This window comes from Motacilla alba, chromosome 17 (assembly GCF_015832195.1).
Source record: "Motacilla alba alba isolate MOTALB_02 chromosome 17, Motacilla_alba_V1.0_pri, whole genome shotgun sequence".
NCBI classification, from domain to species: Eukaryota; Metazoa; Chordata; class Aves; order Passeriformes; family Motacillidae; genus Motacilla; species Motacilla alba.
Window position 1 is genome coordinate 2330166 of NC_052032.1, and position 16615 is coordinate 2346780.

The 16615-nt window shown below is 48.0% G+C and overlaps 1 protein-coding gene across 29 annotated transcripts in view; it reads left to right on the top strand.

Moving 5' to 3' along the window:
• The window catches only part of CACNA1B (calcium voltage-gated channel subunit alpha1 B), a 299842-nt gene that overhangs the window by 190697 nt on the left and 92530 nt on the right, over positions 1 to 16615 (top strand). For all 29 annotated transcript variants that reach the window (XR_005259272.1, XM_038156186.1, XM_038156187.1 and 26 more), the window contains 3 exons: positions 471 to 588; positions 6687 to 6754; positions 12809 to 12915. Coding sequence is in view for 28 of the 29 variants with exons in the window: in XM_038156186.1 (XP_038012114.1) it covers positions 471 to 588; positions 6687 to 6754; positions 12809 to 12915 (293 nt within the window). In the remaining variant the exon portion in view is untranslated. The remainder of the gene's footprint in view (positions 1 to 470; positions 589 to 6686; positions 6755 to 12808; positions 12916 to 16615) is intronic.

Consider the following 16615-nt stretch of genomic DNA (forward strand, 5'->3'; position numbering starts at 1 on the left):
GGATGCTGTGCCTGGTGTCCCCCATGTGCTCCTCATTTCCCAGGAACATTTCCTTGTAGCTTTGCTGTGCCTGGCTCCCCCAGAGCTGCCTTTCACAGAATTCATAGAACCATTGGGTTGGAAGAGACCTTCAAGATCATGGAGTCCAACCCAGCCCCAACACCTCAACTCAACCCTGGCACCCAGTGCCACATCCAGGCTTTGTTAAACACACCCAGGGGTGGTGACTCCACCACCTCCCTGGGCAGCCACTCCAGAACTTTATCACCCTTTCCATGAAAAACTTTTTCCTAACATCCAACCTGTATTTCCCTTGGCACAGCTGGAGGCTGTGTGCTCTGCTTCTGTCAGTGCTGCCTGGAGAAAGAGCCCAACCCCAGCAGGGCACAGGCACCTTTCAGGAGCTGTAGGGAGTGATGAGGTGACCCTTTCCTGTGAGTGACCCTTTGTGTCCCTCCTGCTGTGTGCAGATCCTGACGGGGGAGGACTGGAATGCTGTGATGTACCACGGGATAGAGTCGCAGGGCGGTGTCCATTCCGGAATGTTCTCCTCCATCTACTTCATCGTGCTCACGCTGTTCGGTAACTGTATCCTTGCATGGGCATCCTTGGTGCCACAGTCCTGCCCACACCGCTAGAAATCCCCACTTTTCTCTGAATTCTTACAGCCTCATCCTTTAAAAGCCAAATTATTGCCGTGGCTTTGCTCCTGACAGCACTGGAGGTGAGTTGTCCAACTTGGTGCTGCTTTTTGTATGGCAATGTCAGAATTTTTCATTTAATTTAAAGAAATTTCATTTTAATTGTTGTGTTTTGCCTTGAAAATGTTCTATTAAGAGTTAATTTAGATTGTGGGAGAAATAATTGAGGGCTGGTCGGAGCAGGACCTTGAAATCTTCCCAAATTGTTTTTAGCCAGGGGCGGTGGGTAGATGATGGTGGGGACGAGGCTTCATTCTCTTGGTGCCGTTGTCTAGGGCACCTTAACCAGCTGTGCTGTCCCAAATGCTCAGAATTATCTCATCTCCACATTTAATTTAATTCTGGATCTTGGGTTTCAGGTTCTGGGAGCGTTCAGTGCTCCAAGCCTTGGCACATGAAGTGTCTGTTTTGTTCTTCTGAGAGATGGAAATCTCTCGAGGGTAACCAGAAACTGGGAGCTTTCATCCCCCCAGTGTCCCAGGGTGTCTGCTGGGGAAGGGGTGGTGTGTCCCAGAGGTCCAGGGAGGCAGGGACAGAGTGACACAGGGATGGGATTTGGGAAGGGAGGCTGTATTTGATACATATTTTATACATATTTTATATGTATTTCATATTTCATACGCAAGCAAGCAAAGCAGCTCCCTGATGGAGCAGCTGGGTGTGAGGAGGAGAGCCAGGAGGGCAGAGGGGCTGTGGTGGCACTGTCCCTGTGCCAGTGGTGGCTGATGCTCTGTGACAGTGCCAGCACCAGCCAGCCACAGCACCACTGGTGTGAGGACACAGCCCTAAGATGCACCAGGGGAGGTTTAGGCTGGACCTTAGGGAGAAGTTCTTCCCAGAAAGAGTGGTTGGGCATTGAAGGGGCTGCCCAGGGGGGTTTGGAGTCCCCATCCCTGGAGTGTCTAAGGAAAGATTGGATGTGGCTCTGGGTGACAAGGTCTAGGTTGGACCTGATCTCAAAGGGCTTTTCCAGCCCTTTCTGTGATTGTGTGATGCTGTGATTGATTCTGTGATTGATTCTGTGATTGATTCTGTGATTGATCCTGCAGTCCTGTGATTCTGTGACTGATTCCATAACTGATTCCATAACTGATTCTGTGATTCTGTGATTGATTCTGTGATTCTGTGACTGATTCTGTGGCTGCAGCCACGAGCTGTGTGGATCCAGAGGGAGCATCCCTAAAGCAGGAAACCCAGGAATTGTGGCTGAGCTGAGGCAGCCCTGGCTGCTTTGTTTGCTCTGCAAAGTAGGATGAGAATGCCCAAAGTGAGATGAGAACACCCTGAAGTGGGTTGAGAATGTCCCAAAGTGGGATGAGAATTCCCAGTGCTGCTGCTCCACCCAGGAGCTCCTGTGAGGATTTCCTGACCTTCTCACTGGTTACAGTCCCAGCATTCCTATTTTCCTTGGAGTCTTGTTTGGGCTGGAGATGCAGGAGAAGGGGAGAGGTGAACTGGGGGAAATACTGGGGCTGAAGACAGAGTTCCTGCAGAAATGGGCTGCTCCAGCTGGAGTGGAGGGGACAGAAAGTGCCATCGATGACATTGATGCCCATGGGTGGCACGGCACTGCTCCAGCCCTTTGGCTTGGCTGGAATTCTGTCCTTCAGGATGAGGGGCAGGGACAGGGAAGAGCAGAGCAGGCAGTGGGAGCTGTGCCTGTCACACGAGTGTCCCCGTGGGATTTATCCTGTTCCTGGAGCCGTGGCAGCCGTGCTCAGACATCTCATAGCAGCCAGCCCCTTCCCAAAACACCAAGCTCTGCAAAACTGGGTCAGAGGAGAGCAGGGAGTGAGGGAGAGCTCTAAATCCTCTGGGCTTGGCATTTGGAAATGAGATTAAGCTGTAATCAGGCTTGACAGCACAGCTGAGGGAGGGACTTTTCACCCCCAAGCTGCTGAGATCCAGCGTTCTTGAGGAACGGGGCATTAATCCCCTTCCTCACCTTTAATTCAGAGGGGACTTCTCCCTGCTCCTTTGGCTTCCATTGCCAGGGAAAGAGCAGGGCATGTTCAAGAGCAGGGGATCTGCTGCTCCTGCCATGGATTTGGGCTTTGGAGAGTGGGAACCTCACCCACCTTCTCCCGAAATCTCATCAGGTGCCGCTCTCTTGTTTTCCCTTCTGCTGCTGAGGTGATCCAGGGCTGTTTTTCCTGAGCTTCTCCAGACATCTCCAGTGCCTCTTCCATGCCCTTTGCCCTCAGCCCCGTGCTGGTGGCTCCTTGAACTCCCTGGGACATCACTGGGGCGTTCAGGAAGGAAGGGGGATGTGCCAGGTGGGATTCTTTGATCCTCCCTGAGTTCTGCAGGTTGGGATGTTTGCTGCAGGTGAAGCTCTGTGAGCATAGAGAGAGAGAGGGAAGAATTTGCTTTTTCAACGGATCATGGCAAGGAAAAGTTTGTTTTTCTAAGTGGGAAGTGTCTCATGTTACGTTTCCATTTCCAGAGAGTCTGCGTGGAACCAGAAATGGTTTAATGAAAGTTTTATGATTAAAGTAACAACAGGATTTGGCCCATTTTCCAGGAAATTACACCATGCCTGTGTTCACTGTTATCCACTTAATTGATAAATTGAGGCATCTGTTGAGACAATAAGAAAGAAGAAAAAAAAAAAAACTCCAAGAAAAACTGCAGAGGAGAGGAGGATACTGCCCTTCCCTGGCCCTCAAGTGCCAGGCAGGAGATGATTCCTGGCTCCAGGCACTGCCTCATCCAGCTTACACAGCCTGAGGCAGAGCCTGGAGTTTGGGAGAAATTTGGGAATTCCCCAGCCCTGCAGAGAGGACTGAAGGACCTTTTTTGGGGCGGAAGCACCCAAGTCTGCCAGACTGTGTCTGCTTGGAAATGGATCAGGCTGGGCTGATCTGATAAAAAGAAATTAATTCAGTTTCCAGGGGTTGCCTGTGTTCCATGAGCCACTTCCAGCGGGTGTGGGAGGCAGAGGTAGGGAGGCAGTTGTCCTGCTGAGAGGTTTATTCCCTGATAGGAGGCTTGGAAGTGTTTCCAGCCTGTTGGAAGCACTCCAGAGGAAAAACCCCAAACACCCAGCACAGCCCAGGGGTGCCCTCAGCCCCCACCCTCAAAGAAAATGGGGGAATTAATGTCTTTGTAAAGGACTAATGTGGCTCTTTGTTGTAGGGGTGATGATTCCAGCTCTGGTTTTTCCTGTTCTGTATCCACTGGGTTCCCTGGGATCGAGGTGTTCTCAGGCACTCCTCGCTGTCCCTCTGGGATGGAGGAAGGGGCATGTGATGGGCATCACATTCCAAACCTCGCTCTGGCCCTGAGGAATCATCTCCCAAGGGCAAAAAAACAGGAGAAGTGCTGGTTCCTGGCTGGAGAGACCCCAGGGCTCTGTGTCCATGCCCTGCAGGGCTTGGCAGTCAGGGAGGATGGAGAAACATCCGAAGGGATGAACAACTCCTGCTGGACCCAGATCTGATGGGCACCAGGCTCTGGGTGGTGCCTTGTGCAGGCTGGCCTAGAACAGAGGCTGGACAGAGCTAAAGAATAAAGCAGGGATTTATTCAAAGGATCTCCTCAGTGGATCCACCTTGGGCAGCACAAGAGCCCAGCCAGGGCTGCACCCAAGATGATCCAAAATGGTCCCAAAATGCACGAGCGCTCCCGGGGTCTCTCCCTTGGCTCAGTTCTGCTCCATTTGCACCTTGCAGTTCATTGTCCAGTTCCAGCTTTAGCCCAGGCACTCCCATCCTGCTTGTTTTTCTCTCCTCAGCCCACGGTGTTTGTGCTCCTGGGCTGAGATTTGGATCATTTGTCCTTGGTGCCCAGCTGGAGCAGGAATTGTTTTGTCTCCCTGCTCTGTGCAGAGCTCCCCATCCCCTGATGTGAAGCCCAGACCCACACACTAAAGCAGCACAGAATGTGAAAAATAGAAAAGCTGAAACCTGAGGCAGCATTTCCTCTCTTTAGAGACTAGAAAAGGCCTTGTTGGGTCTCTAGTCTAAATATTTACTATTAATAGGCATTTAATAACTGATAAGTCTCTAACAAAAACAACAGTCAATATAAACATCTAATTATAAACATCTAATAACAGATAAATATCTAATAGTAAATAAACATCGAATGCTGGATAAATATCTAATAACAGTAAATATAAAACAGTAAATGTCTAACACTCCCTCAGATGGAATTAGAGCTGGGAATGCCTGGCTCTGAAGTCTGGGCTGAATTGTGTTTGGTAAAACCCTGGAGAAGGGAAGCAGAGGGGCTTTGAGCTGCTGATTTGGGCCAGCTTTGCTCCCTGCCTTGGGAAGGTCCCTGATGTGGGACAGGCTGGATGGAGCTGCAGGGACACCCGGGCTGCTGTCTGGGAGAGGGGGATCAGCCCTGCTGCCCTCCTGGCTCCTCTGCTGTCAGCCACCCCTGGGTGCTCCTCCAGACTGCCCCCTGAGGGATGGAGAGCCATGGGAAGGGCTCTGAGGCCATGGGCTCCCAAAATCCCCCTGCAGGCTGGCATCACCCTTGGGGTTCATCCCTCTCTTCTGCCCTCCCAGGAGGAGTTTCTGCCTTCCCCCTCTCACCAGCCTCACCCCAGGCCTGCCCTTGCCCGTCCACCCCACAGCTCAAGGCAGGGAGCATGGACCTGACAGAAAATCCCAGGGTGGTTTGGGTTGGAGGGGACCTCAAAGATCAGCCCTGCCATGGCAGGGACACCTCCCACTGTCCCAGCTGCTCCAAGCCCTGTCCAGCCTGGCCTTGGGCACTGCCAGGGATCCAGGGGCAGCCCCAGCTGCTCTGGGCACCCTGTGCCAGGGCCTGCCCACCCTCCCAGGGAACAATTCCTTCCACCAACCCATAAAACGTTATGCTCTGGCAGGGGGAAGCCATTTTCTGTGTCCTGTCCCTCCATCCCTGTCCCTCTCCAGCTCTCCCGGAGCCTCCTGCAAATACCTGGATTAGTTTCCTAAAGCTCCTGCAGTCCTTTCAGTGGGTTTATGGACCATCCCCGTGCACATTGCTATCAGGAGGAGCAAACAGAGCTCTGCAGTGAGTGACTCTCCTGTCCCCAGGTGATGTGCAAGAGCCAAACACATTTTCTCCTTGGGAGAGTGGTTTTGCTGTGGTTTGCCCTGCTTGCCCTCCTTCCCTGTGCAGAGGTAGCTGATTTATGGCTGCTCTGGGGCTGTTTTGCAGCCACAAGCCTGGAATAACAACAATAAACTCAGCAAAAGCTGAAATCATTAAGTGGAAAAATGAAAGTAAAAGAGGAATAAATAATTCCAGGCCAGTGTTATGTCTCAGGGATGGGATGCAGAGCTCTGCTGAGAGGCCTGGGCTGGCGTGGGCACTGCCCTGGCTTGGCTGGGCTCTGGGCTGGGCTTAGGGGCTGTTTTATCAGCAGAGCTCATTAATGGGGCTGGGTGTGCTGCTCTGGGCTCTGTGTGGGGCTCAGCATGTCTGGGGTGGCCCCATTGCCACCTTGACTCCGGTGAAGAAAGCCAGGATGGTTTCCTCCCAGCAGCAATGACCTGAGATTCATTTTTCCATGCTCTCCACGACTTTCTACAGCTCTGTGTGTATAAAAATGTAAATGTTGGCTTAAAATGACCCATTTCCTGCAGCTCCACTGGTTGTCCTTTTAAACAGGAGGGGAAAATGAGGCTGAAATCTGCATGAGGGGACAATCAGACTGAAATCTGCATTTCTGGGCTGGAGGGGTTGAAAACCACACCCAGGGGCTGTGGTGCCTCTGGGGGCAGCAGGAAGTCCCACCCTGCCCCTCTGATGGGGTGGCACCCTCAGGTCCTGTCCCCTCTCCAGGCAGGTGCTGGGGACACAAGTGTGTGTCCTGCCCTGCTGGGCTGCAGGGCCAGCTCCAGGCACGGTGGGTGAGCTGGGAATGCTGGCAAAGCTTCCAGAGATCAATCCATGAAACACTGAGGGGGGAAAGAGGGGCAGCAGGAGGGAATGATTGCTGCCTGTGCTGTGTGAAGAGCTTTTCCTCAGCTGCTCCCACAGATACTCTCCTGAACGTCTTCTTGGCCATCGCTGTGGACAACCTGGCCAACGCCCAGGAGCTGACCAAGGTAGGTGGGACATTCCTGTGCCTTCCAAAGCACTGGTGACACCCGGAGGTGTCCCCTGGAGCCCTGGGATGCTTTGAGCAGCTGGAACAGAGGCTAGATGGCATTAAAGGAAATACAGAGATTTATTGAAGGGCCTTCAAAGGCCACACCCTGGCAGTACCAGAGCCACAGGCTCTGCCCAGATGGCTCCAAGATGGGAGCAAAAGGGAGCTTGGTCATGAGATCTCACATTTTTTTAACTTCTGCTCCATTTGCATGTTGGAGTTCATTGTCAATTCTTTTAGCCCAGGCACTCCCATCCTGCTTGTTTTTCTCTCCTCAGCCCACGGTGTTTGTGCTCCTGGGCTGAGATTTGGATCATTTGTCCTTGGTGCCCAGCTGGAGCAGGAATTGTTTTGTCTCCCTGCTCTGTGCAGAGCTCACCATCCCCTAATGTGAAGCCCAGACCCACCCACTAAAGCAGCACAGAATGTGAAAAATAGAAAAACTAAACCTGAGGCATCACCTGCTGCCCCTCTGGTGACCACTTTGCACTGCAGAGAGGTTTATTCCCCTGCAGGTTTCTATATTTCAGGTTGCAGGGAATATTTTGTATTTGCTTTACCCTAGAGTGGGCATTGCTCATCTCACTTTTGCTGGTTCCAAGAGCAGAGGAGAAGCAATTAAGAGTTTTTTTGGCTGATTGGAAGCTCAGACAGTAGCAAATTCAGGCATTGTGGTGCTGCTTTTGCCCCTCTGGTGACCAGCTTGCACTGCAGAGAGGTTTATTCCCCTGTAGGTTTCTTTATTTCAGGTTGCAGGGAATGTTTTGTGTTTTGTTTGGTCTCACACTTTGTGTCCCTTACCTCGCCAAGGTTGGTGATGGATGAAGGAATTAAAATTTTCCCATCAGCTCCAGGCAAACAATTTGCAGAGGCTGTAGTGAGCACTCAGGGGAGATGTTGGGATATTCCTGCCTCTCCTCGGGTATAAGAGAAATCAGAGGCACAAAGCCAGGTCCTGGCAGGGGATGGCAGTGACGGGATGGCAGTGACACTGGTGTGACTTTTCTGGATGCAGAGAGCTGGGTGTGGACACAGATTTCTGTAGGAGAATGTTTACATTGAGAACAGCTCAGCCCGGGAGGGTTGTGACTGTTGCCCTTGGTGTTTGGGTTATTGCACAGTTTTGATTTCTTGGCATACTCTGGTGGATTTATGAGGAGAATTAAAGGGATTTTTGCACGTTTTTAGCTTTTCTCAGCCATTCCTGTGCTGCTGCCATCAGCAGCAGTCAGAGTGAGCTGCTGGGGGCAAAGGCAGCAGTGTCCCCGTTGGGGTGGTGATGCTTTAGAACTTTACTTTCTTTCCTGCTGCCAGAGGCAGAGCTCTCTGCCCACAAGCTGAGGCAGCAGCAGGCATAGGTGGTTTTTATTTTTGAGGAAAGGTGCAGCAGTTCATGCCCCTGGATCCCTGGCAGTGTCCAAGGGCAGGCTGGATGGAGCTGGAGCAGCCTGGGACAGTGGTGCAAGGAGTCCTGGATGGGCTTTGACGTCCTTCCATCCCAAAGCACCCCATGGAATTGTTCAAAAGCCACGGAGATGAGGTGCTCAGGGTTGGTGCTGAGGTCTGGGGGTGGATCTGGCACTGCTGCACTCAATCTTTCCAAGCATTTATGGTCTTTGGGTCCCCCCTGCAGCTCCACACTTCAGGGATGTGGAGATTTCCCACATTTCCCACCCTCCTCCAGCTGCTGCAGAGCAAACCAAAGGTTCCCATCAAAAACCACATCCCTGCTGGAGCTGAGCTGCTCTCTGCCATCTCCCCTTGTCCTGCAGGACTGGCTCCAGCTCCCAGCTTTTCTGGAGCTCTTTCCCAACAGACCCTCCAAACAGCCTGGTGAAAAATAATTTTTTATTATTATACATAATTTTATTATAAACAATTTTATAATTATAAAGAATTTTTATTATAAATATTTTGTTATCAGGAATTTTATTATTATAAGTACATTTCATTATTGTAAATAATTTAATCATAAATATTTATATTATTATTATTATAGATACTTTTTGTTATTATAAATAAAATTTTATAAATTTTCATTATTTTATTTTTGTTCCAATTCTGTGTTCTGCATCCCTCCTCCCTTAAAATGCTGCTCATGGCTGTATTTAATGGCCCTCTATTGTTTTGGAGCTTTTCCCCTTTTTTTTTTCAAATGGGAATTTTTTTCCCTTTCAGCAGCTCAGCTGTTCCTGTGCTCACAGAAATCTCCAGCCTGGAGGCAAAGATCCTCCCAGATTTATGGGCATCCCTTGCATGTGCTAAGAGGGGAGATGAGGCCCAGCACAGTTCTTGGATAATGAAGCTCATCCTCCTTCTTTCTTAATCCTTTAAGTGCTTTCTTGTGAATATTTCAGCAGCTGACAGGGATGGTTAGAAACCTGACTTTGGGGATGTTTATAAAGTCTAATTAAATATTGATGGATTCAACAGCATTGCCAAATCATAAAGCTTCTCCAAAGACTCTCTTGGGGATTTTTTTTTTAGTTTAATTTTATTTATGACCCACCCCCCCCAAATCACTGGGGCTTTCAAAAGAAGAGGAAAAAGCTAAAATTCAATTAGACACATACCTGGAGAATGAGGGAATTCCTGCTGAGTAAATATGATCATGCAAGCCACAAAAATGGCCCAGAGATACAAGGAAGTTACTCGGGAGTCAGTTGGTCCCAGGAGACTTTCCTGACATTTATTCTGTGAAATTAATTGAGATCAGTGCTGAATGTAATGTGGGAGAACCAGGAGCAATTGAAATTGCCTCTGTTTAGGGAAGACAGAAAACTTGCCTGCCTCAGGACTGGAACATCCCAACCTTCCCCACTTCTGGATGCTAATTTGGATTTCTTTATGTGGCATTTCAACCATTTCTGGGCTCTGTGACCTGTAAGAGAAGCTCTCAGAGCTGGGACTATATTTAACTGCAGCTTGATCATCCAGGGCTGTTACAGAACTCACCAGCTTAGGAATGACTCATTTTGGGGGGAAAAAAATAAAGAATCACCACCTTTGCTTTCAATCTATAAAAAATCTGCTCCCAACTCCCTCTCCTGCTCTTCCTGTTCTGGTCTTGCACTGACTCAAACTCTGCCAACCCAATTTTTAGTGATTCCTGAGAACTTTCCTGAATCCCTTTGGGTTCCTTCACCTTTAGGTTTTTTTTCCAATATATTGACAGGTTTTTCTTCCTGTTCACTTATTCGGAGAGGAATCTACGATTGCCCCCAGAATTTGCTTTTCAAATCTCTCTGCTGGCCATGCAGAATCCTGCTTCATCCTCACTGAACTGGAGTGTAAACCCACTACAGCTGAGGCTTTGTTTTCCTAAATATCTTCAAGCAGGAAGGGACTTCTCATCCCTGTGCACTGCCAGTGATCCCTGAATAAGCAGGATAAAAACATGTATGAGGGATGTGGGAATTTGATATAAATTTGTATAAAATTCTTGAGGAATGCCCAGAAATTCTGGGCTGAAGGGAGAGGCCAAACCCAGAGCTGAGCATCCATAAATCCCCCTCCTTCCTGTGGAAAAGGCTTTAGCTGGCTGAATGTATTCAAGAAAGTTCAGTTTTAATGATGCACATCATGATGGGTAGCACCAAAAATGGGTTTCACCCTGTGAGAAATTGATTTAAATTAAAATTTTAGAGCTCTAGGAAACAGAAAGGAGCATGAACCAGGGATATCCTTATGGGCAAGAACTGTATCTGTGAAATGGGGGTGACAGAGCTTCAGTGTGAGCTGGAATTTTAAATATTAGGTAAAAAATTAATGAATTTTTGGAGTCATCTGCAGTATCTGCATAGAAGGAGCCACAGAGATACTACAAAGCAAACATCTGCTGAGGGCTGAGCTCGCTGTGAGTGAGGAGCAGCTGCTTTGCTGCTCCTTCAGGATGTAAATCCAGCAGAATTACAGAGGCACCCGGGAGAATGGAGCAGAAGCCACAAATTTCAAAGAGGTTTTAAAACCTGCACCTGGTTCTTTAGAGGCAAAGAAAGAAAAATCAGCAGCCTTTGGCTTTGAGGCTGCTGGAGATCCCTCAAAGGAAGAAATAATTTGAATTTACCTGGAGGATGAAAGGAAAAGCTGAAAGATCTGTTATTGGGGTGCTGTTCTTTTTAAAGCTTGTGTCCTGAGGATACCATTTCTGCTGCACTGGGATGGGCACAGTTAATTTCTGTCACACGAGCTGCCGTGGGATTTGTGTGGGAAATCAGGATTTGTGTTGGAAGCACTCTGGGATGTTTTGTTTTGCTGAGCAGTGACCCCACAGAGTCCAGGGGGGAAAACTGGGGGGACAGGGACCTGGGGACACACAGCTGGGACAGCTGAGCCCAGGGACATTCCAGACAGGGTGACAGCATCTGTCTGTCCCAGTTCTGCTCCATGGAGGGAGGTCTGCTGCCCTGGGGATGGCAAAACGTGGGATGGGAAATGTGGAATTCATTCCTTTCTCTGCTTGTCTCCACGGCTCTTTCTTCCCCACATACCCTGAATTTGTCCCAATCCATGGGTGCTTTGCTGCTTTCCCACCCCAGCAGGGTGAAAGAACAGGTAGCTGGGGCTGAGCTGGGGGCCAGGATTAAACCAAACACCCCTGGTTTGCAACAAGCTCCCAAAGCTTTGATAAATTTACTGGAATTTGGCAGCTGAGAAATATTGACTTTGTTTAATTGCTCAGCAGGTCTTTCATTCAGGCCTGGTTAGAGACTTGCAAATATTTGCAAAGGGAAAAAAAGAAAAAAGAAAAAAAAAAGGAAGAAATTTATATGGTAACGATTTTTTTAATAAATTTTCCATATTTTTTTTTCTTTCTGAAGGAGAAAAAGAAAACAGTTTCCAAATGAGTTCAGTTGAAGCAAATAGCACCAAAGGCAGAGCGAGGAGCTGTTTATGCAGATGGAATTCAGGGTGGATAAATCTCTATAATTTCCTATTCCAAAGCTGGAGATCTGTCTGCTCTCATTATTTTAATCATGACTCCTTGCAGCGCCACCCTGGGGGAGCAGAGGCAGACCTGCCATTCCATGAAGTTGGACAGAAGAGCCTGTGACTCTCTCAGTGTGGTTTTACCTGGATTTGTGAGATGCTGGTGTTGCTACCAGAGCTCTGTGCTTACCCTGACGTGATTTGACTTTATTTTGGTTAGAAAATTCCAGCAAAGTTGTCCTTGGTGACCATTGAAGGGGAACCAGGCTGTTTCCTTGGGTTTTGCTCTCACCTCAATGTTTAAGATCCTTAAATTTTGAATTTTTGAAATTAATTTTTGTAATTTTTTTTAAATTAAGACCCTTAATTTTGAGGCCTAGTGGTGCTTTTCATGCTGGTTAGGAAGAGAGAAATCCCAGGTACAATCTTCAGAGGTTAAAAATCCTCATGGATTTTGGGATACGCAGGGAGCAGGAGCAGAGCCCTGCTTTGCTTTACAAACTACATTTAATATGGTTCTTTTTTTGTTTTCTGAGTCCTCAGGGATGTGAGGTGGGTGTGAATAATTGATGAGAGCAGGACCATCCCAAATCCATCATTTTTTATTATTGTTTCAGAAAAGTGCCCTTGGCAGGAGGTCAGGGAGGATTTAGGAGCCCGTGCAGGTGTTCCAGCAGGACACTGGCTTTAGAGGGTTGTTACACACACAGCTCTGGGATAAATGGGGAATTCCACCTGGAACTGTCCCATCCCTGCTCCCTCAGAGTCTCCTTCCCCAGTGCTGTGTGCTGAGAGGAGACCCAGCAGAGTCAAGAAAAGGGTAAAAAAAACCTTGTGAGGGTAAAAAACCCTCTTGACCAAACCTTGCCCTCTTGACCAAGCCTCGACCTGCACCAAACCTGGGGCTCCTTGCAAGAAAATCTGCCCTAAATGAAAATCCCTGTGTCCTTGCAGCCCTAAATGAAAATTCCTGTGTCCTTGCAGGCCACCAGTGGCAGCCACCTGCACCCCAGGCCAGGGGAGCTCAGCTTGTTGTTACTCCACAGCTCATTCCCCGATTTCTCTTGCTTTTGTGCCCCAGGACGAGGAGGAGATGGAGGAAGCCACCAACCAGAAGCTGGCCCTGCAGAAGGCCAAGGAGGTGGCCGAAGTGAGCCCCATGTCAGCAGCCAACATCTCCATAGCTGCGTAAGCACCTTCGATTCCTTGGGAGAGCATTCCCCTTTTGCAGTGTCACTGTCTGTCTGTCTGTCTTTCTGTCCAGCTGGAGCATCCTGTGGGATCTGGGAGCCCTCTTGCACCACCTCTGGCCAAATACTTCAGTGCTGAGCACTTAATTAGGAGTTTAGTGAAGGATTTCTTTCAGTTTGGTGCTCTTTGTAAGGCCTCATCTTTGAATAATTGTGTTTTAGGAGTATTTTTATTTTTTTTAAGCTGGCCCAGGATAGATTTCACCAGGTGAAGTGTTAACATCCCACTCTGGATTTTTAATGAGATGAGTTTAATGATTTTTAATGAGTTATTTCTCTGTGTGTGCACAGAAATCAATATTTTTTTTAATAATCTTGACAATTCAAGTGCAAAGGCATCCTTTTAAATAGCTGAAAAATGTGCTTGAATTCCCTTTCCTTGCTGTTGGAAAGAGCTGGGTGGAATAAAATGCTCTGATTTGGAGGTAGGAACATCCATTTGGGATTCCCAGATGCCTGGATGAGGACAAGCACAGGCTCTGTGATACCAAAACCCTTGGAGAGCTTTGCCTTGGGCCCAACTTTTCCTGGATCCTAGAGGTGCAAAAATGAGGTGTAGGTGGAAATACCAGTCCAGGTTCCTGTGTTTGAGACATCCCTGGAAATATCCAGGTGTTGGATGGACTTGGAGCAACCTGGGATGGTGGAGGGTGTCCCTGCAGAGGTTGGAATGGGATTTAAGGTCCTTCCAACCTAAACCATTCCATGACTCTGTTCTGGGATTCCTCACAAGGATTTGCTGAAAAGGTTCCTTGAACTCTTCTGGAATTTCAGCATCAACACCAAAAAGTTTGGTCCTGCATTTTACTGGGAGCTGCTGATGTTTTCCAGACCCCTTTTACAGGGGAGACCTCCAAGGGCTGGAGAAGCTCAAGCATTAAAAAAAAAGAAATTTCCTGCTTAATTTATTGAAAAAACCTGAACTGCAGCCGGATTCCTTTGGTGGAAATCTCTTTTTACTGGGAGTTTAATCCACTTTAGCAAAGACAAAAGGCCAAGTGGAGCCAGTTTATTACATGTGAAGGAAAAGAATATTATTAATTTGCCTATTTTATTCTTCTTACCATTTTATTTTGTCATTACTGCTGTAATCAGTTCCTATTTATGCTCTGGCAGTTTGATAGTTTTAAATACCATTTTTTCCTTACAATTATTTTCTGGCCAGCCTTGAAAAGAAGTCAAATGAGGATAATTGCTCCTGCTCTTTGATGCATTTCTTGGTTCTGGTATTTGAAAATGCAAGATGATGATGGTGCTTATTTGCTTCTGTTCTAATCAAAGCATTTTGCAAGGGAAAGTTTCTTAGAAGAAAAAAACCAACTCACTTCCATGGACCTAAGGTTGAAAGTGCTTAAAATCACCTTTTCCCATCATTTTTCACCAGGTTTTCAAAAGCACAAGGAGATTTTTGTGACAACAGTTCAAAGTGAGGACAAAATTGTGGATTTTTGCTTATTTTGCCTCAAGTTGAATCTGCCCTGCCCCAACTGTGTGAAAATTCACACAAGCACAGTGGAAGGGATGGTTTCCACATCTCCTGACCCGGTGACACCCCGTGACATCTCCTTACCCTGCTGCAGAGGCAGGCTGAGCCTCCCACGGCCACTCACAGAGCTTTGCTTTGGGGACAAAAAGCAGCATTTAGGTCAAGGAGTTGATGCCCAAAGGGATGAGGCCCTGGAGGAGCAGGCGAGGGAGGAGTCAGGTTTTGGGAGATGGGAAGAGGGAGCTGGATGGATTGGTGGCTCCATGAGATTTAATAAATCCATCTCAAAGCAATTTGTTTTATATAGAAATCCCAGAATATTTTGAGTTGGGAGAGACCCACAAGGGCCAGGTCTCAAGTGAATAACCCACACAGGGATGGAATGTCCATCCTCAGGGAGCTCCAGAGGGGCTTGGCAGCCCCTAAGTCTTAGACAGGGGGTGCTTTGCAGCCCCTAAATCTTGGATAGGGCGTGGTTTGCAGCCACCATCCCTTGGATACCCCTTTCCAGTACAGGGCTGACTTAGGGACCTTTTGATCCCCAAATCCACCCCAACACTTCATTTCTCCTGCTCTTATTCCCCATGGTGCTCTGAGGGTGGAGCAGATGTCGTGACCATGGCAAGTCCTGGCAGATCAGATCCAGAGCTGAACATGCCAAAAGTGCTGGGAATTCTTAAAATGGGATTTTTGGTGAGTGGAAGTATCACCAGAACCCAAAACTCAGGTACAAAGAACTGAGAATCCAATCCCTGTAGGATTCAGTGAGCAAGGCCTAGGAAAATGGGGATTGAGCTCCTGCAAAGGTAGCTCTACCCAATCAATTTCTATTTGTACTTTCCCCTAAGGAATATTTTTTTTAGTTTTATAGTTTAATATTACTTTCCCAACATGTGAAAATGGATTTCTGTAACAGCAGGCATCGATGGCATGGATGGATGTTCTGAAAGCATTGATATTTTCCCTGCCTGCATCAGTCCAAACAGGTGGTGGCAGAGAACACCATGACTTGGATTTTCTTGATCACGATGTTCGTGTTCCCAGTGTCCCCACAGAGGTGACAAAGCTGTCCCTGGGCTGAGCCTGCTCAGGAGTCACGTTGCCTGTGCTGTCTCAGGGCTGAGGTGCTGTTTTCTTCCCTGCCCTTGCCAGTCCTGCTCCCAGCACTGACTGTGACTCCCCTAAAGCTCCTTCCAGCCCTTCCCATGGGTTGGATCCTCCACCTCTGGCATTTTTCCCATGCCAATACAGGCTGAGCTCTGCCTGAAGAGGAATTTTTTGCACTCTGTGACTTACGAGGGGTTTTTAATTCCATGAGGTAATGGTTTACAGTTGCAGCCAGATCCAAGGGAATCATTTAATCACCTGCCCCAGCCTCCCCTCCTAAGCAAGCTCCTTAAAATTTGCACAGCCCGTGCTTGGAATTGTCCCGTTGTCTCCCTCCTCCGCTCTGAGCTCCATTTATTGTGCTGGTTATTGAACATCATTTCCTAAGCATAAGGGACTGGTTGTTATCCAGTGTTATTCAGGCTCTGAAGAGGCACCTTCACCTTCCCACCTGGCATTGGATGCTGTGGGAGCTGGGAATTGGTTTGTGATTGATGGACACCAGGGATCTCCTTTAATAACAGGCTCATGATGGCAGTGCTGGGGAGGGATCGTTCATCATCTGCCTCCCAACATCCTGCATTGCTTTGGAGCTCCCAGAAATTTCCTCTCCTGTATTCAGGGTTCCCCCGACCAAGGTGAGGGAGGATGAATCTGACTCCATGTTCTCACAAGGCTAATTTATTATTTTATGATACTATATTATATTAAAGAATGCTAAACTAAACATTACTAAAGAATACAGAAAGGATACAGACAGGATGTTAAAAGATAATGAAAAACTGGTGTCTCCTTCCAGAGTCCCGACACAGCTTGGCCCTGATTGGTCATTAAGTCAAAACAATTCACATGAAACCTGTGAAACCATCACCAGTTGGATAAACAATGTCCAAACACATTCCAAAGCAGCAAAGCACAGGAGAAGCAATCAGATAATTATTGTTTACATTTTTCTCTGAGGCTTCTCAGCTTCCCAGGAACAAAATCCTGGGCAAAGAGATTTTTCCAGAAAATATGATGGTGACAGTCCTCCTCCACCAAAGGG